Source organism: Trichechus manatus, unplaced genomic scaffold (assembly GCF_000243295.1).
Source record: "Trichechus manatus latirostris isolate Lorelei unplaced genomic scaffold, TriManLat1.0 scaffold00087, whole genome shotgun sequence".
In the NCBI taxonomy this organism is placed as follows: domain Eukaryota; kingdom Metazoa; phylum Chordata; class Mammalia; order Sirenia; family Trichechidae; genus Trichechus; species Trichechus manatus.
In genome coordinates, this window is record NW_004444023.1 from 3,722,417 (window position 1) to 3,749,512 (window position 27,096).

The 27,096-nt window shown below is 53.4% G+C and overlaps 3 protein-coding genes across 3 annotated transcripts in view; 1 reads left to right on the plus strand and 2 right to left on the minus strand.

Annotated features, from left to right (window-relative positions):
* Positions 1-11,799, minus strand: part of PRR12 (proline rich 12) — a 32,741-nt gene extending 20,942 nt beyond the window's left edge. The window contains exons 1-6 of the mRNA XM_004381646.2: positions 11,708-11,799; positions 10,052-10,164; positions 8,948-9,109; positions 5,575-8,870; positions 4,784-5,450; positions 3,386-3,801 (exon numbers count right to left, since the gene is read on the minus strand). Coding sequence (XP_004381703.1) covers positions 3,386-3,801; positions 4,784-5,450; positions 5,575-8,870; positions 8,948-9,109; positions 10,052-10,164; positions 11,708-11,793 — 4,740 coding nt within the window. The 5' untranslated portion in view covers positions 11,794-11,799. The remainder of the gene's footprint in view (positions 1-3,385; positions 3,802-4,783; positions 5,451-5,574; positions 8,871-8,947; positions 9,110-10,051; positions 10,165-11,707) is intronic.
* Positions 11,800-13,034: 1,235 nt separating this feature from the next.
* On the minus strand, positions 13,035-18,386 carry PRRG2 (proline rich and Gla domain 2). The gene is made up of 6 exons (XM_004381815.2): positions 18,284-18,386; positions 17,844-18,019; positions 17,620-17,659; positions 15,198-15,333; positions 13,373-13,519; positions 13,035-13,056 (listed from the first exon to the last, which is right to left on the minus strand). Exons 1-6 carry the CDS (start codon positions 18,366-18,368, stop codon positions 13,035-13,037), a joined length of 606 nt encoding a protein of 201 aa, XP_004381872.1. The 5' UTR covers positions 18,369-18,386.
* Positions 18,387-20,115: 1,729 nt separating this feature from the next.
* Positions 20,116-27,096, plus strand: part of NOSIP (nitric oxide synthase interacting protein) — a 15,607-nt gene continuing 8,626 nt past the window's right edge. Inside the window, exons 1-3 of the mRNA XM_004381647.1 lie at positions 20,116-20,173; positions 23,352-23,422; positions 23,904-24,009. Of these exons, the coding sequence (XP_004381704.1) occupies positions 23,353-23,422; positions 23,904-24,009 (176 nt within the window). The 5' untranslated portion in view covers positions 20,116-20,173; position 23,352. The remainder of the gene's footprint in view (positions 20,174-23,351; positions 23,423-23,903; positions 24,010-27,096) is intronic.

Here is a 27,096-nt window from a genome sequence, read left to right on the forward strand (position 1 = left end):
CTGTTACGGGTTTCTGAAAGTTTCTGAAAAAATTTGGAAATGGTTAGTGCAAATGGTTGCACGACACAGTGAACATAATTAATGTCACTGAACTGTACATGTAAAAATGGTTGAAATGGCAAACATCTTGTTACATATACTTTACACCATTAAAAAACAAACATGGAAAAAAAGTTCATTTCACAAAACACACTTGATAAGGAACTATTACTAACAATTACAATTAACTCATCATTTTTTCATCTGTACTTTAGAAGAAACGACATCCTAGATGAAACTGAACGTGGTAATGTACCCCAAGGGCTGGGTATTCAGCCTGAGTGGTGCAAGTGGTTTGCAGTCAGCTGCTAACCAAAAGGTTGGCGGTTCAAATCCACCCAGTGGCTTCGCAGGACAAAGACCTGGCAATCTGCTCCCATAAAAATTACAGCCAAGAAAACCCTACCGAGCAGTTCTACTGTAACACATGGGGTTGCCATGAGTTGAAACTGACTCAATGGAAACAACAACAAAGTACATCACAGACTGAGCATTGAGCCTGCCCCGTGGTCACTACCCAATCAGTGGCAACTGTTAGCATGTGGAATAGCTTTGGCCCCAGGTGCCACAATCAGTGCGACAACAGCTTGCTGACCTACTGAGCACAGCTCTACCTCATGCCCCATGCAAAGCACCACGCAAGGAGCTGGTGTCACCCAGAGCTCGTCATGCACCCAGTACGTTAATACTCTTATCCTATCCTATTTGTCAATGGACTGTGTACAGTAGAGATCGGACAACTTTTTCTGTAATGGTGCAGAGAGTAAACGTTCTAGGCTTTTCGGGCCGGATGGTCCCTGCCTTAACAACTCCACTCTGCCCTCGTATCAGTACAACAGCCATGAATGATATGCAAATGACCGGGAGTGGAGGGTTCCCATAAAACTTCATAAAAATGGGCAGAGGCTTAGATTTGTCCTGTGGGCTGCAGGGTGACAACCCCTAGAGCAGAGAAGAAGAAGTAGTGAATGGGCTGGTCTAGGTAAAGTGTTTATGACGCGGCCTGACACATAGTAAAACCCAAAAACCCACTGCCATTGAGTTCATTCCGACTCATAGCAACCCTCTAAGGCAGAGCAGAACTGCTCCATAGGGTTCCCAAGGCTGTCATCTTTACGGAAGCAGACCACTCCATCTTTCTCCCATGAAGCCAGCAGTGGGTTCAAGCCGTCGATCTTTCAGTTAGCAGCTGAGCACTTAATCACTGTGCCACCAGGGCACCATGACACATAGTAAGCATCCCCACAATACAAGCTATTATATTTATAGTTATACGGTATGTGTGTATTCATGGTTATTGTTATGGATTGAAGTCTAGCCCCCAGAAAGATATGCTTAAGTCCTAACCCCTGTGCCTGAGAGCATGACCTTGTTTGGAAACAGAATCTTTGAAGATGTTATCGGTTAAGTTCATATGAGGTCATACTGGAGTAGGGTGAGTCCTAATTCAATGAGTGGTGTCCTAAAAAAGAAGAGACACAGGGACAGACAGAAAGAAGATGGCCACATGACCAGGGAGTTATTCTGCAGCTACAGGCCAAGGAATGCCTGGGGCTACGAGAAGCTGAGAGGCAAGAAAGGATCCTCCCCTAGAAACTTCAGAGAACATGGCCTGGCAGACATCTTGAATTCAGATTTCTAGCCTGCAGAAATGTGAGACAATCCATACTTCTCCGTTCTTTTAACTCTTCAGTTGCTATTAGATTAACTAGTATACCACCCATTTTTTATGCCTCTGGACCTTGTACCCGCTGCTGTTGAGTTGATTCCGACTCATAGTGACCCTACCGGACAGAGTAGAACTGCCCCATAGGGTTTCCAAGGAGCGGCTGGTGGATTCGGACTGCAGACCTTTTGGTTAGCAGCCAAGCTCTTAACCACTGTGCCACCAAGGCTCCAAATCTTGTAAGTAGCAGTTATTCTGGTTCTAATGCATTTAGCCTCAGGGTAAGTCCCTTTTGAAACCCATGAAGCTCAGGTGACCAGAGTTAGAGCCTCATTGTTGTGTAGGCTGAGCATTCTATCAGGTGATGCTTCCTGATTGTGTTAGTTTTGTAAACTTTTGCCCCTTTTTCCTTTATTTCTGTGAGATAAAGCTTGCAAGCATAATTATAGCTTTCTTATGTAATACTTAGGGACCCCTGATGAGTTTGTTTGGTTTTTCTGTGTCATATCTGGAAAACCAGAGGTTCCCCATGTAACCTAATGGAAAGGTGCCCACGATAAATTATGTATCTAGTTCCCGTTGGTATACTGTCATGCCACAGATCGGTGCCGCCACGGTGCCACTCACCTCATTGGTGGCTGTTACTAGTAGATCAAATTTCTCAAAATTCATTATTACCAACCAAAAATTCAAACACACTCAATTAGTAAGCATGCATTTCAATACTGAAAACACATGTCATCAAAAAAAAAAAAAAACTAAGAAACGTAGTAATGAAAGGGTTTAAGTCACCCACCTTGTGGTTCTTTGTTATGACAGGTCTAGAAAACTAACACAGATACGCTATGTCAATGCCTCGGGTTTCCACCATTACGGCAGAAATCGCTAAGTAGTCTCTCCTAAATAATTCCATTAGAGGTTCCAAGAAAAAACGGCCTTGTTATGTCGTTCATTATTGTACCCTAGCACCCTGAGAAGAAGCCTTGGTGGCACAAATGGTTAGCGCCTAGCTGCTAACTGAAATGAAAGACTGGCAGTTTGAATCTACTCAGTGGCTCTGATAAGCCCTTAACCGTTGTGCCACCCATAAAGATTACAGCCTAGAAAACCCTACGGGGTAGTTCTACTTGTCAAATGGGATTGCCATGAGTTGAAATCTACTTGACGGCACCGCACAACAACAGTACCCAGAGAAGTTTCCACCACATGGAAGATCCCAGAAAAAGTTACCAACTATCTTACCTCACTTATAGGTAACATATACGCATAACCAACCAACCAACTAGCTGCTGTGGAGCTGACTCTGACTTAGAGCAACCCCATGTGTGTCAGAGTAGAACTGTGCTCCACAGGGTTTCCAATGGCTGATTTTTTAAATGTGGACTGCCAGGCCTTTCTTCCGAGGTGCCTCTGGGTAGACTCAAACTGCCAACCTTTTAGTTAGCTGCCCAGCACTTAAAAACATTTGTGCCACCCAGGTTCTCTAATACATAGACACATACACATAAAAATAACACTTTGAAGTTCCTCTCGTCCTCCACGAGAGCACGTTGTTGCCACTGGCCATCTCTTTCAGCCCCGTGGACTGGGGACTCTCAAAGGGCAGAGTGGGTCTGCCAGACAGCAGGCGCTCAATCAATCCACCAGGCCCCATTTTGTGGGCAAGCCTGGGAGACTCACCTTGAGGGAAGGGATGTCCTCAGCCCGGATGACAAACTCATCGCGCTCTCGGAAGATGCCTTCCCCACCGCTCTCGCCTGCCTCTTCGTCCGTCTCGCCACAAACGGCCGCCGTTTCCTGCTTCTTGGCCAGATGTAGGGGACGGGCATCGGGTGGCTCGGGGTCCTCAGGGGACGGGGCAGCAGCGGGCTCCTCAGGAGGGGCTGCAGCTGGTGGAGGCGGTGGTGGTGGCAGGGGTGGAGGGGAGGGCAGGGCTGGCGGGGGTGGTGGTGGCTGCGGCTGAGGTGGTGAGCTGGGCGCAGAGACCACCAGTGGGGGTGGGGATGGCAGGGCTGGTGGTGGTGGCGGTGGTGGCGGCTGAGGGGTGGGGGCAGGAGGTGGGGAGGGCGGGGGCTTCTCCTCCAGCAGCGGGGGCTCTGAGAGAGAGACGGGCGTCAGAACAGGAGGGCCAGGGTTGCGCGACCCCCTGCACCTAGACATCAACAGCTCTCATTTCTTTCAAGTCCCTATCCACTGTCCCTTGTTAATGCTGTTTGTTGAGTGCCATCAAGTCAATTCCAACTCATGGTGAGCCCATGTGACAGAACAGAACTGCCCCATAGAGTGTCCTAAGCTATAATCTTTTTGGGAAGAAATCCTGGTGGCACATTGGTTAAGTATTTGGTTGCTAACCAAAAGGTCAGCGGTTCGAATCCACCAACTAGCTGTTCCACAGAAGACAAATGTGGTAGTCTGCTTCCATAAAGATTACAGCCATGGAAACCCTATGGGACAGTTCTAAACAAAACAACAAAACTCACTGCCGTCACGTCAACTCTGACTCATAACGACCCTGTAGGAGAGTGTAGAACTGCCCCCCAACACCCTTATGAGCTGCATGCACCTTCTTAAAAACCATCCCCAAAGCCCTCCTCCATGTCTCCACCCTTCTCGTCATTCAGTACCTCTGCTCTATTAAAGACCCTTAAGTTTCTTCCAAGGCTCTCAAGACAGAACACCTGCTCCAGAACCTAGCTGATCCTCAGCCTGTCCCTCCCTGCCCCTCACTCAAGATCCACCTATTCACTCAGTGCTTCTGGCCCTCTTTAAACCATCCTCATCAAGCCTCTCACTGCCTCCCAGATACCTGTCTCTGCCTCTTAACACATCATCCACTCCCAGGAGCCCCTCTCAGGCCACATACCTCCCTCTTACTACCCTATTATCCCTCCCTAGCACTTATAACCAGCCCTGTCCCCCAGCATCCTCCAGTGTTCACCTTGGGGGCCACCGTTAGTCTACATAACCTGTCCACACTGCACAATCTGCACAGCTGTACTGAGCAACCCCATCTCGAAAATGAACTCACTAAACCCAAATCCTCCACCTGGCCCCTGGAGCGCCCTCTCTAGAGCTCACCGGGCGTGCTATTGCTGCCAGCACTGGGGAGCCCTGGGAGAGGGGGTGGCCCTGGAACTGTAGCTGCAGCAGCCAAGGAGGGCCCATCTGGAGCAGAGGTGTCCTTGGGCCCAGCAAGGGGCGGGTCGTCAAGGGCGGAGATGGCTGAGGAGATGCTCTCCTGCAGGTCCCGATTCTTGGCGACAGAATCTTCCTCATCCGAGGAGAAGGAGGGCAGCGTCTCAAGGTTTCGCTTGAGCTCTTCGTCCAGGCGCTTGCAGGGCGAAGGGCAGCCCAGGCCCAGCCCCTCATTCTCAGCTGCCTCCAGTGCACCCCCTAGCCCGAAGGCACCGGCGGGAGGCGGGTGGGGCAGGGCGGGCGTGGCAGGGGGCTGGGGCTGCAGGCCACGGGTTGGCACGGGGGGCGGCGCGCTCTTGGGGGGACTGAGAGGGGGTGTCAGGCCGGCCTGGTAGAGAGGTGGGTGGCGCTTGCCAGACTTGAGAAAGTCCAGAAACGAGGCCATGAAACCAGACTTCATCTCGGGCTGTTTCTCCTCCACCTCCTTGATCTTGGCCTCAATCTTCTCCCGCGTCAAGCTCGAGTCCAGGCTGTTGTGGTCAGTGCCCAACACGGCATCGCCTGACGAGGCGCCCAGGCCCTCACCCGCCTTGGGCACAGACAGCTTGATCTAGATGCAGGAGTGGTGGGGAGTCAGGGCGCCTCTTCTAAACCCAGAAGTTCCAGCCCCAGTCCCTCTTCCCTCAGACCCAGGAGTCTAGGCCCCACCCTTTCAGGATCCAGTCCCCCCTCACCTTAAGTGGCTTCAGGGGCTCCAGCCGGTTGCTCCCAGCCTCTTCAGCCTTCCTGCCCCTGCCCCGGCCCCGGCCCCGGGGTTTCTTGGCCCCATCGGTGGGCGTGGAAGCAGACGCTGGACCCACCATGGTGGGGACCTCCAGTGGGCGGATTCGGGGCCTCCCCCGGGGCCTAGGTGGGCCATCACGCTTGGCCTTGGTGGGCTTTCGGCCTCGGCGTCGGGGGCCATCTGGGCCAGGGTTGGGTGGGCAGAAGTCGATGTCACCCAGAGATGAGAGGGCCGGGCGGGAGCGGCAGCTGGACACCAGGTCGGGCAGTCGGCGAGGGTTCAGGCGGATATCAGCGGGCACGTCAGCCTTGTCCTCGTCTGCCTCAAACTCGTACTCTTGGGCATAGAGCTTCTTGGGTGTCTGAAAAGGTGGGTCACGGCGCCGCAGCAGGTGGAAAGATGATGTCTTCAGCAGCTTCTTTGGCTTGGTTGAGCAGAAGATGGGTGAGGTCAGGCCGCCCTTGGGCTCGGAGGTGGGTGGCGGGGGTGGAGGCGGAGGTGGGGGTGGTGGGGCAGCCTGGTGTGGCCCACTCTGGATCAGGCCCAGGGGCTCGGCGTTGACGGTGGAGGGCAGCTCTGGAGGCTTATCCAGGCCCAGGCCCGGCGTCTCGGGCCCACCTCCAGACCCCCGACTTGGACAGTAGGGCCCATAGGGATCATAGGCTGGGGGGCCTGGTGGTGGCCCGGCACCTGCCTTGGGGTCACCCTCGTCCTCGGGTGGCCCAGCTTTGCCATAGTCATCTGCCGCCCCTCCGCCAAACATCTCCTCCATGGTGGGGAAAAAACTGCGTTCCTCGTCCTGGAGCAGTGAGTCAGGAAAGCAGATGGAGGTGAGTGGCACAAAGCGGGGGGCCTTGGGGCCTTGTGGGCTGGGGCTGCGGTAGGCGCCTGCTGGGTCCTTCCCCTCGGCATTTGGGGGGCCCACGCCAGTGTCGCCAGGCCCCGGGGGCAGTGGCTCCAGGGCCCCAAGCAGTTCCTGCATGGTCCCTGGGGGCTCCAGGCTCTCCTCGGGACGCAGGCGGGGACTGGGGGCAGCAGGTTCCAGGCCGTGGCTGCGGAGGTGGGCCTCGAGCTGGAGGGGCATGGGGGGTGGTGGCGGGGGTGGTGGTGGCTGGGGGGCCCCATCCCGGGTGGCTGGCTCCAGGAGGTGGACGCCGACTTTGGGGGCACCAGGAGAGGGGCTGGGGGCATGACTGAGGACTGAGGGCAGCAGCTGTGGGGGAGGCGGAGGCAGCACCAGTGGGAGGTCGGGACCCCCAGCTTCCAGAAGGAGGCCATGGGGTGTGGGCTGGGAGGGCTGAGCTGAGGGCGGTGGGGGCGGTGGGCTCTTCTGCAAGAATGCCCCCAGCTCCTTGGCACCAGCCCCATAGTGGACCACAGAAGTGGCCAAGCCCTCGGGGGTCTCGCCACCCCGTTCGGGCCCTTTCTTCTTTTCCTTCAGCCTTCCCAGGCCCAGCTCCAGGGCTGCCATGGCCCCCTCGTCGAGGCTGGCGCTGGTGCGGATGACGCTCTGTAGGTGGTACCTCTGTGGATCCTCCTTAGCCAGCTCATAGGGTGTGCCCGGTGGTCCCCCAGCCCCGCCACCCCCCCCAAGTCCCTTGGAGGCATCCGCCGCCCCGTCCTCGCCCACTAAGCCGTCTGCCCCTGAGGTCCGCGGAGGGCTGGGCGCCTGCAGGAGGTGCTGGATGAGAAACTCCTCGTCCTCGGTGCGCTCAGCCGGCGGCCCACCAGGGCCGGCCAACAGTTCTGAGCCGTCCCCCTTGCCCTTGTAGCCACCTGCTCCAGCCGTGTAGCTACCAGCTCCTGGGGGCGCCAGGAATGGGGCCGAGGCCAGGACGGAGCTCAGGTACTTGCCAGGGGCTCCTGGAGAGGCGACGCCAGGTGGGCGGCCAGTGGCAGGCGGTGACTGCAACGGGCGGATGATGTGGGATGGGCTGGCCTCCCCACCACCGCCCAGGGAGCTGGGACCCCAGCCACCACCATGGCCAGATAGTGCCGGCGAGTGGCCAGTGCTATAGCTAAGCGAGGGGCTGGCGGTGGGCAGCCCCTGAGAGTGAGCGGCTGGCCCCGGGTACGGTTCGCCCTGCACCCCATAGAGCTGCCCCTGCAGCTGGTCCGGAGAGTAGCTCTGACATGTGGCCAGGCCAGGAGGTGGGGGCCCACTGGGTGCCTGTGGGGGGCCCCCTGAGTAACTCGGGCCTTTACTCAAGTCCTGTGCCTGCCCCCCTCCAAACCCTTGCCCATAGGCCTGGGGTCCCAAAAGCCCTTGGGGCTGACCAGGGGAGTATGCCTGGCCCCCAGTCCCACCAGCCCCAGAGGTCTTCCCAGTTGCATAGGCTGCGGCTGGTCCCCCTAGGCTCTGGCATTTCGGGGTGGCGGTTGAGCGAGGCGGTGGGGGCCTAGTGGCACCCCCCGTGGTTGTCCCATAACCACCTTTGCCCGTCTTGTAACCCGGTGATTGGATGATGGGGCGGTAACCCCCACCGCCACCACCTGCTCCACCTCCCCCAGCTGCCTCAGGGCCCGTGGTCCGGCCTGACGCTCCGGCCGTGGCTCCACTGGGTCCGGCCTTGCTCGGCTCGCCAGCACCTGGGGAGGGCTCCCCACCACCCAGGGGGCTGCAAGCTAAGTTGGCCCGGTGGCCCATGGAAGGGTAGCTGCCTCCGCAGCTCAGGTAATGCTGGAGGGCGTGGGCTGGTGGTGGGGGCGGTGGGGGTTGGGCACTGGCTGGCCGCTGGTAGTGCTTGATGACAGTGTCCTGGCGGGGTAGGGCCCGCTCGGGCGGCGGTGGGCCTGGGGCAGCACCCGAGAAGTTATAGAGCTGCGGGGAGGACTGCTCGGCAGCAGCAGTAGAAGAGGAAGCCAGCAGGTTGAACTGAGTTGGGAGGTGGCGGGGAGGTGGGGGTGGGTCTGGTGGACCAGGGCGGTAAGGGGGGGTCTGGGCAGGGCCGAGACCAGCGGGCCCCAGGACACCGCCCCCGGCCAGGCGCTCAAAGCCCAGTGAGGAGGGCACTGTGGGTGCCTGTGAGGGCTTCAGGTGCAGCACATCATGAGGGGACAGAAGCCCATTAGCGGGGGGACTAAATGGGGGGTCCTGGAGACTGAGGGACGAGGGCACTGGAAAGGGGCGGCTGCCAAAGGAAGCAGGGTGCTGGTAGGCCGACAGGGCGGAGGAGGATGGAAAGGTGCTGGAACCCGGCAAGGCGCCCGAGATGAAGAGCTCCGTGGGGCCTGGCGTGTGCATGGCTAGGGAGGAGACCATAGGTCAGAGTGGACCACAGGCTAATCCCACCCTGGCCCTCCTGTGCTGGTGCCAGGCTTACCTGTTTGCCAGGAAGGACTGCGGAACTGGGAGAGGAGAGAAGAGGCGGACGGGCCAGGCTGGGGGCCCCGGGACTCCAAGGCCGAGATGAGGTTCATGACGGAGGCGTCGGGCCCAGCTGAGCCTGCGTGGTGAAGGCCAGTGTCGAAGAGTCCAGAGAGGCCTAGCCAAGGACACAGGGGGCAGTCAGTCAGGTGGGTGGTTGGGCAGGGTCCAGGAGAAAGGAAAAAGGTCAAATTCAGGTTGTGTTGGGGGGAAAAGGGTTCAAGGGAAAGAAAAAGGGAAAAGATTCGAAGAATACAAACTGTTTTGGAAATTAGGCCAATGAGGGAAGACGTGGAAAGGTGAAAGCATAAAGCAAAATGGGGTGAAAACCAATTGGAAGGGCAGGCAGGTGGGAAAAAGTAGTCAAAAGTGAGAAATCCAGAAGTAAAAGAGGCAGGCGCAAAAAGATACTGTCATCAGAAAGATCAGGGAAGAAACCAAAAAGTTTGGGCAATTTCAGCAAAGAAAAAGAAGAATCTAACATTTGAGAACAATAACAAGAACTTGTAAAAGATTGAGTCAAGGTGGGAGAATCCAAACAAAAAAATGAAGAAAAAATAGTGACAACCAAGGATCAAATTTAACAGCATAATCCCACTGCTGGTACACGTAAAAAGAAAGAGGAACACGACCAATTAAAAGCATCAAAAGAACTAAGACCAGAACAATACAGGTACAAACCTATCAAAAAAAAAAAAAGCAGGAAATAGAACCAATCAGAAAGAAAGAATTCAGAAAACCAAGAAATCAAAAAACAGGAAAACCCAGAGAGAAGGGACCGGGGTGGGCTGAACTGAGGCAGAAGCGCCTGGAAGGAAAGGTGGGATTTGGGGGGGTGATGGGACACCGCCAATTGGAGCAAGAGAGGCGGGGCCAGAGGAAGAGGCGGACGAATCCAGCCTGAAATTAACCAGCCTCAGAGGCAACCAATCAAAGGAGAAACAGCAAGGGGCGGGCCAGAACACAGGACATAACCAATCAGGAAGGGTGGAACTTTCAGCAGCCAACCAGCTGCCTCGGCGGGCGGGCCAGACCGCGCGGGGCGGACCAGGGGCCATACCTGCAGGGTGGTGGTTGGTGGCATAGCTTTGCAGTGGGTGGGGGGCCGCGTAGGCCTGGCGGTGTAAGATGTCCGTCTCGGGGTGCGAGGTCCTGGAGCTGCCATAGACCAAGCTGGGGGGAAGAAGAGAGATGTCAGGGTGTCCTTCCAAGCCCTCGGAGAAGGGAGCTCAGGAAATCCCCCGGGGGGATGGGGAGGAACCTTCCAGCTCACTGGGGGTTATCCCAGGGAACCTTGGGCCTTTAAGGGAAAAGACAAGGGAATTAGGGTCCTCAACTAAAAAAAGGTCACAGAAATGGCCACCACTCCTGAGCTCTAGTAGGTATAGCCCCATAGTTTAACGTTTACAAACACAGACATGCACAGGAACGGAATAAACACACGCAAGAGGGGATAAGACTCAGAGGAAGTACCTTGAGTTTAAAGTAAGAAAGGCGTGAACCTCGTACTGATCTCTGTGCCTCCCGCCTCCCGTCTCCCCAGGACCTGGGGCCAACCCCTGAGGTGTACATGGATGCCCCTTTTTAAAGACACGTGGGGAAACCTAGGCCTTGAACCTCATGGGATGGCGCAAACTGAGTCGTAAGCAGGGGCCGACTGTCCCCTAAACCGACAGGGGTGGGAGGTGGGGAGAGGAAAGGACCAGGGGAAAGTAGCAGGTACATGTGCAAACATGAACACCGTCCATCCCCCCTGGGGTTCAGGTTCAAATGTACGGACCCAGGCAAAGCCAGGCACGTGTGCAAACGTGTATCCAACTCACCCGTGAAGGAAAGATACCGAGCCAGGAGCCCCACAAGGAAAACCATGACACACGTGGGGTCATGCACAGCCATGCTGGGAACCCCAGGTGTGTGGGGGAGGGGGCAGGGGCAGGTGAAGCTTGGGGGCGCGACACAAATAAACAACGGGAAAGGTGTAGATTCGCATGTGAACAGGCCACCAGCCACGCACGCAGCAGACCCACGCTCATACATACACACAAACACACACCCAGGAAACACCCTACTCTTCCCCAGCAACGGCCCCAACCGTGGGCGAGACTCAGGAGGTCAAACACTACACTCCTTGCCCTTGGGGTGGGGGAGCTAAAGGGGGCGTGTCCCAGATGCCGGACACCCCCTCACGCAGACACAGAACCCCAGCTTAAAAAGGGGGCGGGGCCCCGTGCCCACTCTGCGCGCGGAATTTTTTTTGGGGGGGTGAGTGGCGAGGCCTCGAGCAGTCACGGAACAATAGCATCCAGGAGGGGGGCCCGCGCCCCCCAGGTCTGCGTTCTAATTCTCCTCTCCTTCCCACCTTTGCAACAGCAGGAACTGGGGTGCAGAGGGGGAGGGGATAGCAAGTCCGGAATTCAAGGATGGGAGGAAGTCCAGGCCTCTCTTTGCCAGTCCCTCCCACCTTCCCAAGGCCTTCCCAAGCCCAAATTGTTTTGCACCCCCCTTTTCCCGCTGCATTTCCCCCTTTGCATGCCCGAGGTGGCCCCGGCGGAGTTTGCAATTTGCAAACTGGAGGGGCGGCGTTGTTGCAAACCGGGGAAGGCCGCTCCCTTGCAAGCCGGAGGGGAGTTTGCGATGCACGCGTCGCCGGGCGGGCCCGGCCCGGCTGGGCCCCCACCCCTTGGCCCCTTCCTTCAGGCCAACCCCGACTCCTTACCTAGCTTTCGCTGACCTCTCGTAACTCCATCCCGCCCCGGCGCCGAGCGGGTCCCCGAAGCCGGCGCTGGGGTAGTTCCTGTCCATGAATTGGCCGCGGTGGAAATTGGGGGGAGGGGGAGGGAGAGGGGGAGGGAGGGAGGGAGGGGGCGCGCGCGCGCTCTCCTCCGCCGCCGCTCCCTCCGCTGCTGCTTTTTTTTCTTCTCTCTCTCTCTCTTTTTCTTTGCAGCCACCGAAGGCCCGGGAAGGCCCCGGGCTGGGGAGGGAGGGGACAGGGGTGGAGGGGCGGGTGAGGGAGGGGGTGCAGCCGCTGAGCCAAGGAGGGGGGGAAGGGGGGTTCCCCCTGGAGGAGGGAAATGGGGGGAGGAGGGACCCCGCTGTCTCCGCCTTTGCCCGGGCGCTTGCAAGAGAGAAGGGGGGGCGCACGCTCGGGAGGGGGCGTCCCGGGCGGCCCCGGGGTGGATGCAGGCGCTGGGTGCTCGCTCTCTCGCCGCCGCCGCCGCCGCCTCCTCCTCCTCTGCGCTCACGGTGCAGCCATCTTTGCACAAGGCGGCTGGGGGAGGGGGGAGGGGAAGGGGGGGGCGGGCGGCGGGGTGTCTGGCTGCGCTCCGCTTCCTCCCACAATCCCGTGCAAATGCAAAAAAAAAGAGAGACGGAGCTCAAGCAGGGCCTGGGGGTGTAGGGCGCAGCATTTGCACGGAAAGCCAGCTCCGCCGCGAGCAAAAGCGCCCGGGAACGCGGTTCAGTTCTTCCGATTTTTATTTTTTTGCCTTGTTTCAGCTTTTTGGAGGTCTTCTTTCCAAATGGTTTTCATTTAGGGAAACAGCGCAAATCCAGTCCCCCCAGATGCGATGCGAGCCTGCCCCCAACGACCACACTTGTAAATATGCCCCCACCCTTTCTTTCCCTGGGTCGCAAATTGCCCCTGTGCTTGCGCGGGGAACACACGAAGGCACGCGTGTGCATACATGGGGTTCTGCATGTGCGTGGCCCGTGGCACTAGAGGCCGACGGCCGGGTCACATCTGTCCACACACACGTCCGCAGAACCAGTACGTGCGCCCGGGTCTGAGTTCCCACTCGCGAGTGCCTGCCCTAAGAGCAGGGCTGGTGGGTGCCCGGGAGGGGCCGAGACGCGTGAACATCCTGGCTCAGGACATGCGTTGTGTCCATTCGTGGCGGAAACTCGTGTGCCAGGGTAGGCCTCGGGCCGGACAACCTCTACTCCCAAGCCCACCAGTTCAGCTCTAGAGTCACGACTGGGGGCGCTTCCGGAGTCCAGTGTTAATCAGGGGGCAGCTTGGAGAACCCGGGCTCCGAAACTGCTCTTCAGTGAGGAGGCCTCCTGAGGCTGCGAGAGGAGGGGCACAGGGGAGAGTCAAAGACCCGGCGGTTTTCCCCCTACCCCAACCAAGACCACTACGACCCGCCCTGGGCATCTCAACCAATCCTGGGACCCTCTGGGCACAAGCCCCACCCTCCCATAATGCGCCACACGTATGTTAGGCCACGCCCCTAGTCCATTACATCGGCCCCGCCCCAGGGCTCCAAACCACGCCCAAGACAATAAACCCAATATTCCAAGTCCCGCCCCAAGCCCACGCCCGGCCTCCCACACAACCCTCCCCTCTGCGCCCCGCCCCCCGAGCAGAAGCCCCGCCCCGTACCTGGTGTAAGGGGGTGGAGGTGCGTCGTGCACCCCAGAAGCCTCCAGAGCCTGCTCATAGGTGGGGAGGCCTGGGGGTGGTGGTGGGGGCAAGGGTGTTGGCGGGCCTAGAGAGCTCGGAGGATTCAGGGGGCTGATAATCACGGCCCTGGGGACAGAGAAGATGCACTGTTAGTGGGAGAAGTCCCTGGATAGAGACTTGGGAGAAGGGAAGAGGATCGAAGGAGACAGACTTTGAAGGTGGCAGAGGGCCAGAGGCAGAAGAGACCAGAGAAAAGGAGGGTCACCTTCAATCCAGCCTTGCACACAGAAAAGCTCCCCAAAAGGACAGGCAGATAGATGTACACGGACAGGCGGACTCTAACACACAAACACGCGCCAAGTCCCAGCAGAGTGATGCAGAAAAAGAGAGACTAACAGAGAGAAATCGGCTGACACGCAGAGATGGCAACACAACTCAGAAATACTTTCATGTCACATATTTCCCAGATCTCCACTCTTACTATATAAACTCTTCCTCAAAACCCCCAGACCCACTATACTTCTGAGACTGACATTCATACACTCTTGGAGACCTTCCCATTGAGAGAGACACACCAAGACACTCTATACACACACGCACTGTTACCATGTAAACCTACATGTCACAAAATAACAAAAACCAGTTGCCATGGAGTCAATTCCAACTCACAGTGACCCCACGTGTGCGCGGTAGAATTGATCCATAGGGTTGTCATGGCTGTGACCTTTTGGCAGCAGATTGCCAGGTCTTTGTTCCAAGGCACCTCTGGGTGGGTTTGAATTACCAAATTCAAATTACCAGTTAGGTTGAGCAGTTAGTAGTTGAGCACTTCACCATTTTCACCACCCAAGGATTCGTTACATGCCACAGACATACATACAACACATACCACAGGCTACCCAGTAACAGCATCATCAAGTATACATCCAGAGTGATAGATACCAAAAAAAAAAAAACTCAAGAAAACGAAAATTAAAAAAACCCTGCCATCAAGTCAATTCCAACTCATGGCATCTCCATGCGTTACAGAGTAGCATTGCTCCATAGAGTTTTCTTGGTTGTGATCTTTATGGAAGCAGATTGCCAGGCCTTTCTTTCATGGTGCAGCAGCATGGGTTCAAACCGCCAACCTTTTGCTTACTAGTTGAGCACAAATCATTTGCACAATCACCTAGGGACCTTAAGCAATAGATGTACTGTATGTTGTGTGAAACTGAGTCAATTCTGACTGATAGCAACCCTATAGGGCAGAGGAGAACTGCCCCATAGGGTTCCCAAGGTTTTGATCTTTATGGAAGCCGATTGCCAGGTCTTTTCTCCCACAGAGCCACTGGTGGGTTTGAACCATTGACCTTTCAGTTAGCAGCTAAGCACTTAACCATTGTGCCACCGTGGCTTCTTGTGAGTGATAATCACACACAAACTTGGCACCACAAAGACATGCAAGCAGCAAACGTTTAATAAGCTCCTACTGTGTACATGATACTGAGGATATAGTATAAGTATATCCCATACAATATCTGGGCTATACTGATACTAAAAAAAATTTGTTGTATATCTGCTATAGACAGACAGAAAGACACAGCCTACTCAACACAACTACAGTGACAAAAAGACACTCCACAGATACCACAAGTGGACACAAGCAAGCTCAGACTCACTGTCCACTTGTCTGTCCCCTCAAATCTTTCATCAGTGCCCACCACCCCCAACAATCTTTAGCCCATTATTCATGTAAACTCTTCCTCCCTCCACAGCTCACCCTGCTCTTCACCCCCACCCCATCCTCCCTGAAGCCCCTTACTCTTGGGGACAGGAATGCTGGCCTCGGCCCCGTCGGTAGTGTAGACACCAAAAGGCTCCCAGGCCAGCCAGGACGATGAGCAGGACGCCAGACGTCAGCCCCACTGCCAAGCCTGCTATGTCCGCTCGTCCGTGCCCTGTGGGAGGAAAGCCACTGCCTTAGGGGCTCCCACCCAGCCTGACATGAAATATTCTTGCCCCATGTCCTCAGTATGGGCTCTGAAGCCAGCGAGAGCTGGGGGCAGTTCCTAACCATGTGACCTCAGGCAACTCACCTCACTCACTCCTCTGAGCCTCAGGTTTCTGCTCTGTAAAATGGGAATGACAATACCTACCTCAAAGATTGTGACAATTCAATGAGATCAATACATAAAGAACTATGACAGCTTCATCTGGGGACTAGAAAACATAGTAACTGTAGCCCCAAGACAACAGAGACCCTGGACAGGGGGTGTTTCAAGACCCCAGGAGTCAGCGGCCACAGCCTCATAAGCAATTCACCTGTTAAGCTGGCAGAATTTCTACACTGAAGATAGGGTGGGGGAATTCAGGTAGCTCAAGCTTTAAGAGGCCACCACACTTAGGGTTGCCATATTCAGTTAAATGTGAATTTCAGACAAACAATGAATAATTTTTAGTATAAGTACATCCCATGCAATAATTTGGGATATGCTTATACTAAAAAAATTATTTATTGTTTATATGAAATTCAAACTCAACAGTGTCCTGTATTTTATCTGGCCACCCTGCCAATGCTGGGATGCATCCCCTTTTGCCAACCAGGCTGCTGAGGGGCAAGGCTTCAACTCTCAAGAAAGGGTAGAATCTAGAGGAAGGCTTCTGAATTTACCAGATGGCTAGGAAAGGTTCATTTATCAATGGAAGAACTTAGTTGTTATTGTTGTTAGGTGCCATCGAGTCAATTTTTGACTCATAGCAACCCCATGTGACAGAGTAGAACTGCTCCATTGGGTTTCCTAGGCTATAATCTTTATAGATGAGGAGACATGGTAGCACAGTGGTTAAGCACTCCACTGCTAACCAAAAGGTCAATGGTTTGAATCCACCAGCTGCTCTGCGGGAGAAAGACATGGAAACGCTATGAGGCAGTTCTACTCTCTTCTATAGGGCTGCTGAATTGAAATCAACTTGATAGCAATGGGTCTGTTTCTCTGTTATAATCTTTACAGGAGCAGATCGCCACATGTTTTCTCCTGCAGAGCTGCTAGGTGGATTTGAATCGTCAACCTTTCCGTTAGTAGCCGAGCACTTAACCATTGCACCCTCAGGGCTCCTTGGAAGAACTTAGGAACCCCCCGAAAGAACAGATTGCTCTACAGGAAGCTCACATGGCCCTGTTTCTAAGGTGCAGGCCCCTTAGCAATCCAAGGCCTCATTTCTAAGGAAAAGGGCACACAGGGAGGACTCAGGGTTTGTGAGGCCTTGCTAGGTTGGGGAGACTTCTTTCAGCCCTGAGTAGATGTTCTTTCTTTCCTGAAGGAGTAGACCCCAGGCTTTGCTAAGCCCCACCTTAGTAAAAATGTCCCCGAGAAGGCAGATCCTTCCAATTCTGACGTGTGTCAGGTAGATGCAAGGTGCCACCAGGCCTCCCTAGGCCTGTAGCTGAGAAGGTACCGCCCCTAGCAACCAGGCTCCAATGTGAGGACTGCAGCCCAGAAGTAGGGCCTGTTGCTAAGGTGCATCCACCCCTAGCAACCAGGCCACAAGGGGGTGGGGTGTCTGATGCCCAGAGGGGGGTCTTCTAGTGGGCAGGAGGCCTTGGGTCCTCTGGCTTGGCTAGGCATGGTTGCTAGGGAGAAGGCCTCCTTAGCAACCAGGCTGAGGCTGGGATGGGGTTGTGGGGGAGGGGAAGTCAGCCAGGTACTGGCGTAAGCTTCCTCAGACTGGCCTGGCCAGACCCTGTTGCTAGGGAACAGCCCCCCTTAGCAACAAGGCAGCGGCCATGATGGGGCCTCAGAACTGAGTGGGGCGTGGGGCGTGGGACGGTGGGTGGACTGCTCAGGTAAGGATGGCCAGGCTTCCTCAGACGGCCTGGCCAGTCCCTGTTGCTAGGGAGCCCCCCAAGTAACCAAGCTGCCTAAGGGCCTGGGGCTCTGGACTCCAAAGAACAGCCCAGGAAGGCCAGCATGTCTCAGCCTGAGGCTAGCTAGGCTCCATGGCTGTCACCCCTCCCTCCACCCGCCTGTACTTCCCCCTTGCTGGGGACACCTCCAAATAAGGTGTGGTGGGATCCTCAAGCAGGGAGGGGACACCTTTAACAACCACCTTCAGGAACTCAGGGAGCATGAGCTTGGGGGAACAGACAATTCTGGGGCTCACTTGTGGTGGAGATGTTGGTTCGGCCTCCATGGGAAGGGGCTGCCTTAGCCGCGCAGAATAAGAGGGCTTCAGCCCCCACTCACCTCCTTTGCCATTGTAGATGTAGGTCTCCCAAAAGTGCTTCTGGAAGGGGTAGGAGCGGAGGAGAAGGGGGAAAGCATGTCAACTGGAGCTGCACACAGCCCACACCAGGCCACCCAAATTTCTGAGACCCCAGGGAGGCGAGAGTTGAAGGACAAGACTTTTGTCTTCTGGGGAAGACAGAGCATTTCAGACCCCAGGATCCCGGAGGTCTCTAGGCTCTCACAGTCTGGGTATCGTCCTCGAAGAACTCCCGTGCCTCCTCCCAGGAACACCTCTCCTCAAGGCACTCCCGTTCCAGGTTCCCAGGCGTCAGCAGCTCCAGGTCCCAGTGGTTGGCGCGTGGAATACGGCTTTGGCTGCTCAGGAAGTTCTGGGCCTTTGGGGAGTCCAGGAAGACTTCTGGGCCCAAAGGATAGGAAGGACAGAGAGATGGAGGGTCCTTAAGACAGGGGACATGGAGGAACCTGTCAGGAGGGGATGGGGAGCTATAGGATCCTAGGGGAGGAGGAGGCCACAGGCCAGGACTCCTGGGTTTGAGGGAGGAGGGGACCAGGGGGGTCAGACTCCTGGCTGGGAGAAAAGGAGGCTGGGGGCAAGTGTTCCTGGGTCAGGAGGAAGCAGTGGTCAGCTCCTGGACACCTGGCTCTTCCCCCAAATACTCACCTTGGTCTTGCTCCCCACTGGGTGAAGTGTCCAAGCAGGTGGTCAGACCCAGGTATAGCAGCAGCAGAGACGGGTGGCCTCTCATATTTTGTGGACACCTGGAACCAGCTGTGGTACAGACAACAAAGTGCCTTAGCCCCTGAAGACTGAGGAAAAAAAAAAAAATCCCCAAATCTGTTGCCATCATGTCGATTCCGACTCATAGTGACCCTATAGGGCAGAGTAGAACTGCTCCATAGGGTTTCCAAGGAGCACGTGGTGGATTTGAACTGCTGACCTTTTGATTAACAGCCGAGCTCTTAACCACTGCACCACCAGGGCTCTGAGGACTGAGACAAGGTCCCCACAACTAGACTAGACTCTGTGGTCCATGAATTGTACTAGAAATAGCAGATGATTCCAAGGCTGTACTCTGTGCCAGGTACTGTTCTAAGCAGTTTACCTAGATCAACGTATTTTAATTTGCACAAGAGTCCTACTATTATGCCCATTTTGTAGATGAGAAAACTGAGGCACAGGGAGGTAAAATAACCTGTCCAAGTTCACGAAGTTTGCAAATACCAAAACCAGGATTTGAGCGAGGGCGGCGTGCCTCCAGAGATGGTTTATTTCTTCACCGTGGCCCCAGTACCCATCAAGGGTCAACCTAAACATGTCAACTGGTGATCAGCAGTCCTTTCTGCCTGGCAATTTCCACTTAGGGTCCACCCCTCTCTGTGATCACTGACACATCCACCCACAGAGGTCACAGACTACAGGAGAGACAAAAACAGGAAACAATATTCTTGGGTCGAGGGGAATGAAGGAGGCAGATACACTGGACTCGTGCGCCTGAGGTTGGAACTTCTAGGTCCGACAGGGGCGGAGAATCAGGATGCCAGGGTCCCCAAACCAGGCTCTGCCTCCAGGGATACTCACTTACCTGCCCAGACCTGTGAACACTGTCCCCTCGTCTTTAATCGGGGGCCTCCTTGGCCAGCTGCGGCCAGCTGAGAAGGGGGGCCAGAGAGAGGGAAAGGGAGAAGGAGGAGGGGCCTCTCCCTGCTCCCAATAACCTGACCCGGTCCGGCTTCTGGCCGAGGGGCGGGGCTTGCGATTACCTGCCCTGGGCGGTACTCAGGTAAGGGACAAAGTACTTAAAGGGACCTTAGGACGAAAAGCCTAATGTCCAGAGCACCATAAGGAAACCAGTATCTCTGACACCTCGGGGCACCTAGAGGATTAGATACTCCCCCACTCCTGGTCTCCCACCGCCCAATAGCCTGGCCAAGCTGAGGAAATAAATATCTAGGTATTTTCATTATTATTACTATTATTATTATTATTTTAGATATCTAGAAACTGGCAGGAACTGGATGCCTTGGTCACCGGGGATAGCTGGGTGGTGCCGTACTAAATTCCTGTTTTCTAAGTGTGATTTGAACGGCTTTGACTTCTGCGTTTCTCAATTGCTCAGTCTATAAAATGGGAACAGAGGCATCCTTCTTTCTCACTTGCCCCTTAAGATGCAGCAGCAAAAAAAAGTGGATGATATACTTGGGAAAGTGGACTTCCCAATCTCTGGGGAAACCGATAAATCCTTAAACTCCGGCTTCGGATCAAACAGGAAATCGCCCACCCAGCAAAATGCGCAGTACTAAACGTGTCCCAAATACACGCGAGTTTCATGAACCGGAACCTTTGAGTTGCCCCTCACGTTTCCGGAGGGAGGAAGACAAGAAGAGAGGACTTACCGAGCCAGAAGCAGCACCACCGCAACTAGGGGCAATTTTACTTCCGGTAGCTTACCACGGGCGGAAGTAGGCGGAGCGGAGCGGGGGAAATAGGGCTCCTTTCCGGCGTACGCGCACAGTCGAAGAAGCGACGGAGGAACCGGTAGTCGGTTGTGAGGTGAGTTCCAGATGCTGGAGGGATACTGTTGCTGGGATGGTCTTTTCTCGACTAGAATCCCTGGGTCCTGAGGGAGACAGGGCAGATCTCGGATTACCGAAAACGATCATTAATAGAGCTCTCCCGGCGGCCCGAGTTTGAAACAGAACTACACCTCCCAGCATCCCCTGAAGGTAGCCAAACTGCATCGGGCAGTTCTTAGTCGCAACATGTCATGGGAATTGTAGTCCTGCGGAAAATAGTGATGCCGGGGGTGCCAGGGGAAGAGGGCAGCGGGACTCCCAGTGCTCCAAGCATTGGGCATTGAGGAAGGACTCTTTTCTTGGTCTCAGTTTTTCAGACTACGATCGGGAGAGCGGGCGGTACGGGAGGCGGCCGGGTTTGTGTAGTAGCCCGCCGCCGCCTTCTCTCCAGGTTTACTTGACAGTCCTGTCCCTCTCGCGGTTGTTTGCTGGAGGGTTTAACGATTTCCTTTGTGGAGCTTTGGGGTCAAGCAGTCCTGAGTTCACATCCTGATCGTGCTGTGATTGGTTGTGAACTTCGGTTTTCAGGGATTCTCTAAGCTGTTTTCTTTTTTTTAACGTTTTATTATGAAAATGTTCGAACATCCCATGTGACAGAATAGAACTGCCCTTATAGGGTTTTCTGAGCTGTAATCGTTACGGGGGGAGTAAATCGCCAGGTCTTTCTCCCGCGGAGCGGCTGGTGGGTTCAAACTGCCAGCCTTTTGGTTAGCAGGCGAGCACTTAACCGTTTGCACCACCAGGGCTCCTTCCCTATCACCTAGATTTACAAATTATCGATACTTTGTTTTATTTGCTGAAGGTACTTTTTAGACTTTAGTAAAGCAGAGGAGCCCTGGTGGTTACAGTGGTTACGCGCTTAGCTGCTGACCAAAACGTCGGCAGTTCAAACCCACCAGCCACTCCGCAGCAGAAAGATGTGGCAGTCTGTTTCTGTAAAGATTACAGCCTTGGAAACCCTATGGGGCAGTTCTACTTTGTCCTATAGGGTCACTATGAGTCGGAATCTACTCAGTGGCAGTTGGGTTTTATATTAAAGCAGATCCAGTAAATACATGTGTAAAGTATTTAAATACTTTACACATGTATTTAAATACTTCAGGATGCATGTGTAAAAAACAGGGACGTTTTCTTTTTTTTCTAAATTTTATTTAGTTGGTTGTTGAGAATATACACAGTAAAACATACACTAATTCAACAGTTTCTATATGTATGATTCAGTGACACTGATTACAGTCTGCCTTGTGCAACCATTCTCACCCTTTTCTGAGTTGTTCCTCCTTCTTTAATAACATCAACTCATTGCCCCCTAAGCTTCCTATCTAATCTTTGGAGTTCCTGTTGTCAATTTGATCCTATATAGATTTGAACCACCAATCTTTTGGTTCCCAGCCAAGCGCAAACCTTTTGTGCCACCCAAGGACCTTAATCCATTCATCCGTTGATGGACACTTGGGTTGTTTCCCCACTTTGGGCTATTGTGATCTAGCAGTGTTCTTTGTGATTATGCCCATTATCATGTCCTGGCCAGGTAAGAAATGCCCCCTTATAGCTGCTGCTCCCACACTGGGAGAGGAAATAGTCCCTGCCTGTGAAACCAAAGAGCCTAGAAACCCCCATCCCTGGCCACAAGACTAGCACTGAGCTCTAGAAAAACAGGGGAACCCAGTGCCAAATACTGCCGAGGGTCAAGGCAGTTGACAACTAAGAATAGAGTTGGGAATTTGGCAGTGAGGCTGTGACCTTCATGAGTAGCATTTGGGAGGGCTGGGTGGAAGCCCGGGGGCGGGGGAGGGGTGTGTGTGGTGTGAACGAGTGGAAGCAGCAGGTGCAGACCCTTGTACTGAGAGGTAGGTGGAGGAGGGGTAGAGGGTCAAGTTAGGGTGCTTCATCAAGATCAGCTTCTGCAAACACCACGCTGGTTGCTTCTGGGGCGCCTTGACTGGGAAGAGGTCCACGGGAACTTTCTGGAAGGATGAAAATGTGTATCTTGATTGGAGTGGTGGTTACAAGGATGTATACATTTTTTGGAGGAGCCCTGGCGGCGCAACCGTTAAGAGCTCAGCTGGCAACCTTTTGGTTGGCCTTTGGAAACCCACCCAGTGGCTCTGCGAGAGAAAGACCTGGTGATGTGTTCCCATAAAGATTACAGCCAAGAAAACCCTATGGGGCAGTTCTGCTCTGTCATATGGTGTCACTATGAGTTGGAACTGACTCAGTGGCACAAAGGATCCCTAGTGGCACAAGGGTTAAGCACTTGACTGCTAACTACAAGGTTGGAGTTTCAAACCCACCCAGTGGCTCCACGGGAGAAAGACCTGGTGATCGGCTATTGCAAAGGTTACAGCGTAGAAAACCCTATGGGGAAGTTCTGCTCTATCACATGGCGTCACTGTGAGTTGGAATCGACTTGACAGCGTCTAAGAACAATATACATTTGTTAAAACTCATCAGACTGTACCCTTAAAGTCTGTGCCCTTAGTATATGTGCACTTGGTATATGTAAATATGCTGAAAAAACAAAAATGGCTTTTGAGCAGAAGGCACCAGTAGGGGGAGAGAGAGATCTGTTTCTCAAAGAGAGCTATGTTTCAAGTTTTGAATATCAAAGGCAAGTTTTTTAGAACAAGCAGGGGGAAAAAGATGAAGTTGCTTTTAACATATATGTGGCCCTCAGTTGTGTCCCTCTGCCCCATACCTCACCCTCCCCCTAGCTGGAGAGAATATTTACTCAGCACACCCTATGTGCTCGGCTGCTAACTGAAAGGCTGGCTGTTCGAACCCACCCAGCAGCTCCACAGGAGAAAGATGTGGCAGTCTGCTTCCTTAAAGATTACAGCCTTGGAAACCCTATGAGGCAGTTCTGCTCTGTCCTGTAGGGTTGCTAGGTGTCGGAATCAACTCAACGGCAGTGAGTTTGGGATTTTTTTTTTTTGTATTGTTCTTCAAGGTTGCAGTTCAGTACGTAAATGAGTTTGGGCTAGTTTTGAAGGAGGACTTTCTAGAGGAGGCAGTAACCTGAGTTACTGGTTCCTTCCCACCCCCATACCCCTACCCCTGGGGGCAGATCAGTTCTGCAGGCCATAGAAGTCAAGTCCTGCCTGTTCACAGCTCCTTCCACCACCCCAGCCTGACATCTGTCCCTTTTTCCCCAGAATGACACGACATGGCAAGAACTGCACGGCGGGCGCCGTCTACACCTACCACGAGAAGAAGAAGGACACGGGTACTGAGCGGGGGCCTCCGGGGAACCCCTGGGGACAGGGAGGGCGAATGTGTCTCAAAGGCACCCTCGCTCTCTGCACCTTTGGACACCAGGCCGGTTAAGTGCTCACAACACCCTGTTGAGGGAGGCATCATTGTTATTGCAGTGTTACAGAGGGGGAAACTGAGGCACAGAGGAGTCTTGAACAAGGGCACAGAGCCAGAACGGCTGAGCCAGATTCGGATGTGAGCCCCTTCTCCAAGCTGTGGCTCAGTGACAGGGTCTGTCTGTCACCTGCCCTCTGGGGATTAGCACCTTCCTCGTGGGGTCCTGTCCCCTGATGTGCACACACGGAGACAGACACACAGACCAAGCTATGGGCTGCCTGTTTCTCTGCAGGCCCTCCTCTCACCCCGAGTTCTCTCTGTGCCTCTCTCTCTCTCTCGGACTGGGGACAGGGGCATGTCTGTCCCTCCATCCCACTGCCTGTCTCTGTCCCCAGCGGCCTCAGGTTATGGGACCCAGAACATTCGACTGAGCCGGGACGCCGTGAAGGACTTTGACTGCTGCTGCCTCTCTCTACAGCCCTGCCATGACCCTGTTGTCACGTGAGCTGGGGACAGGGGTGGGGAGGGTGAGGGGATTACACAGAGGATGGCCTGCATGGGTCTAGCCCCCTGGGTAAGCCACCTAACCTGTCAGAGCCTTAGTGTTCTGGTCTGAGACATGGGTGCAATCCTAGGGCTGGTCTCAGAGGGTATAGAAGAGAATATACAGTCCTTATAAGGGTGGGGCTCTTGGAACATGGACTGGCCCTCTTACCATTGCCTGCCTCTTACCCTCGGTCAAAGGCTTCCACTTAGTGCAGTGACTAAGTATGTGCTCAATTAAAGGTATATTTTATAGAGATTCTGGAGCCCTAGTGGCACAATGGTTAAGAGTTCGGCAAAAGGTCAGCAGTTCAAATCCACCAGCTGCTTCTGGGAAATCCTATGGGGCACTTCTACTCTGTCCTGTAGGGTTACTATGAGTCGGAATCTACTCAACAGCAACAGGTTTGGGTTTTTTTGGTTTTACAGAGATAGCAGTGAGAGTAGACTGTCATTCGGGTGCCCTTAAGACCACCCTCAGGTTGAGTGATTCACTAGAAGGACTAAGAACTCAGCAAAACTGTTAGGTCAGTAGTTCATTATCATGAAACCAAACATGATTTGCTGTTGAGTCAATTCTGACTCACAGTGACCCCATAGGACAGAGTAGAACTGCCCCATAGGGTTTCCAAGGCTGTAATCTTTTTCTTTTTTTTTTAATTGTACTTTAGGTGAAGGTTTACGGGACAAATAGTTTCTCATTAAACAGTCAGTGCACATATTGTTTTATGACATTGTTTAACAACCCCACGACATGTCAACACTCTCCCTTCTTGACCTTGGAGGACCTTTTTTCTTTTTTTTTTGGTGAAAATATACATAGCCAAAGATACACCATTTCAAAAATTTCTACATGTACAATTCAGTGACATCGATTACGTTCTTCCAGTTGTGCTGCTATTCTCACTATCCTTTTCCAAATTATTCCATCACTATTGTCTTCAACTCACTGTCCCCTAGGTTTCCCATCAGACCTTTGAGTTGCTGTTGTCAATTTGATCTCACATTCATAATTCTTTTCTTTTTTTGTACTTTAGATGAAGGTTTACAGAACAAAATCATTTCTCATTAAACAGTTAGTACACATGTTGCCCTATGACAATGGTTAACAAACCCATGACATGTCAACACTGTCCTTACTCAACTTTGGGTTCCCTATCACCAGCTTTCCTGTCCCTTCCTGCCTTCTAGTCCTCGTCCCTGGACTGCTGTGCCTCATTAGTCCCGTTTTGTTCTATGGGGCTGTCCAATCCCTGGCTGAATAGTGAACCTCAGGAGTGACTTCACCACTGAGCTAAAAGTGTGTCCAGGGGCCATACTTTCGGGGTTTCTCCAGACTCTGTCAAGCCAGTAAATCGGTCTTTTTTTTGTGAGTTAGAATTTTGTTCTACATCCTTCTCCAGCTCTGCCCGGGATCCTCTCTTGTGATCTTGGTCAGAGCACTCAGTGGTGGTAGCCGGGCACCATCTAGCTGTACTGGACTCAATCTGGTCGAGGCCTTGGTAGCCGTGGTCCTTTGGACTACTCTTTTCCTTGTATCCTGTTATCTTCATTCTCCCTTGCTCCCAAAGGGGTCAGACCAGTGGAGTATCTTAGATGGCTTCTCACAGGCTTTTACGACCCCAGACGCTACTCACCAAGGTAGAATGTAGAACATTGTCTTTATAAACTGTGTTATGCCAGTTGAGCTAGATGTTCCCCGACACCATGGTCCCCACAGCCCTCCACCCAGCAATAAGCTTGGATATTTTTGAGAGTGAAAAAGAGTTTATTATAATAATTACTCTGGGACAACAGGCATAAACTGGACTAGTTTTACCAGGAAAATTGGGACATCTTGTCACCCTATCTATATATTTTTTATTTTTTCCCGTACAAAAATTTATACGTACATTGTTATGTGACTCTAATTGCTCTCTCCATACTGTGATAGCAAACTCTTCCTTTCTGCCCCCGGTTCCCCATTTCCATTCAACCAGCTCCTAACCCTCTCTGCCTTCCTGTCTCACCTCCTGACAGAAGCTGCCTGTTTACTCTCTTGTATCTACTTGAGCTAAGAGGCACACTCCTTACGAGTATCACTTTATGTCCCACAGTCCAGTCCAATCCCTGTATGAAGAGTTGGCCTTGGAAATTTTTTTAGTTCTGGGCTGGTAGAGAATCCAAGGGCCGTGCTTTCCGGGGTTCCTCGAGTCTCAATCAGACCATTAAGTCTGGTCATCTAACTAGAATTTGAGTTCTGCACCCCACCTTTCTCCTGCTCCATCTGGGACTCTCTGTTGTGTTCCCTCTCAGGGCAGTCATTGGCGGTAGCCAGGTACCATCTAGTTGTTCTGGTCTCAGGCTGATGAAGTCTCTAGTTTATGCGGCCCTTTCTGTCTCTTGGGCTAATACTTTCTTTGTGTCTTCGGTGTTCTTCATTCTCCTTTACTCCAGGTGGTTGGGAACAATTGATGCATCTTAGATGGCCGCTTGTAAGCTTTTAATACCCCAGACACCACTCACCAAAGGAGGATGCAGAACATTTTCTTAATAAGCTTTGTTATGCCGATTGACCTAGATATCCCCTGAAAGCATGGTCCCCAGACCCCTACCCCTGCTTCTCTGTCCCTCAAAGTGTTTGATTGTATTCAGGAAACTACTTAGGTTTGGTTTAGTCCAGTTGTACTGACTTCCTCTGTAGTGTGTGCTGTCCTTCCCTTCACCTAAGATAATTGTTATCTACTATCTAGTTAGTAAATAACCCTCACCCTCCCTGCCCACCCTCATAGCCATCAAAGAATGTTTTCTTCTGTGTTTAAACCTTTTCTTGAGTTCTCATAATAGTGGTCTTATACAATATTTGTCCTTCTGTGACTACTAAATTCACTCAGCATAATGACCTCCAGCTTCCTCCATGTTATAAGATGTTTCACGGCTTCATCGTTGTTATTTATCACTGCGTAGTATTCCATTGTGTGGATATACCATAATTTGTTTATCCATTCGTCTGTTGATGGGCACCTAGGTTGTTTCCATCTTTTTGCTATTGTGAACAGTGCTGCA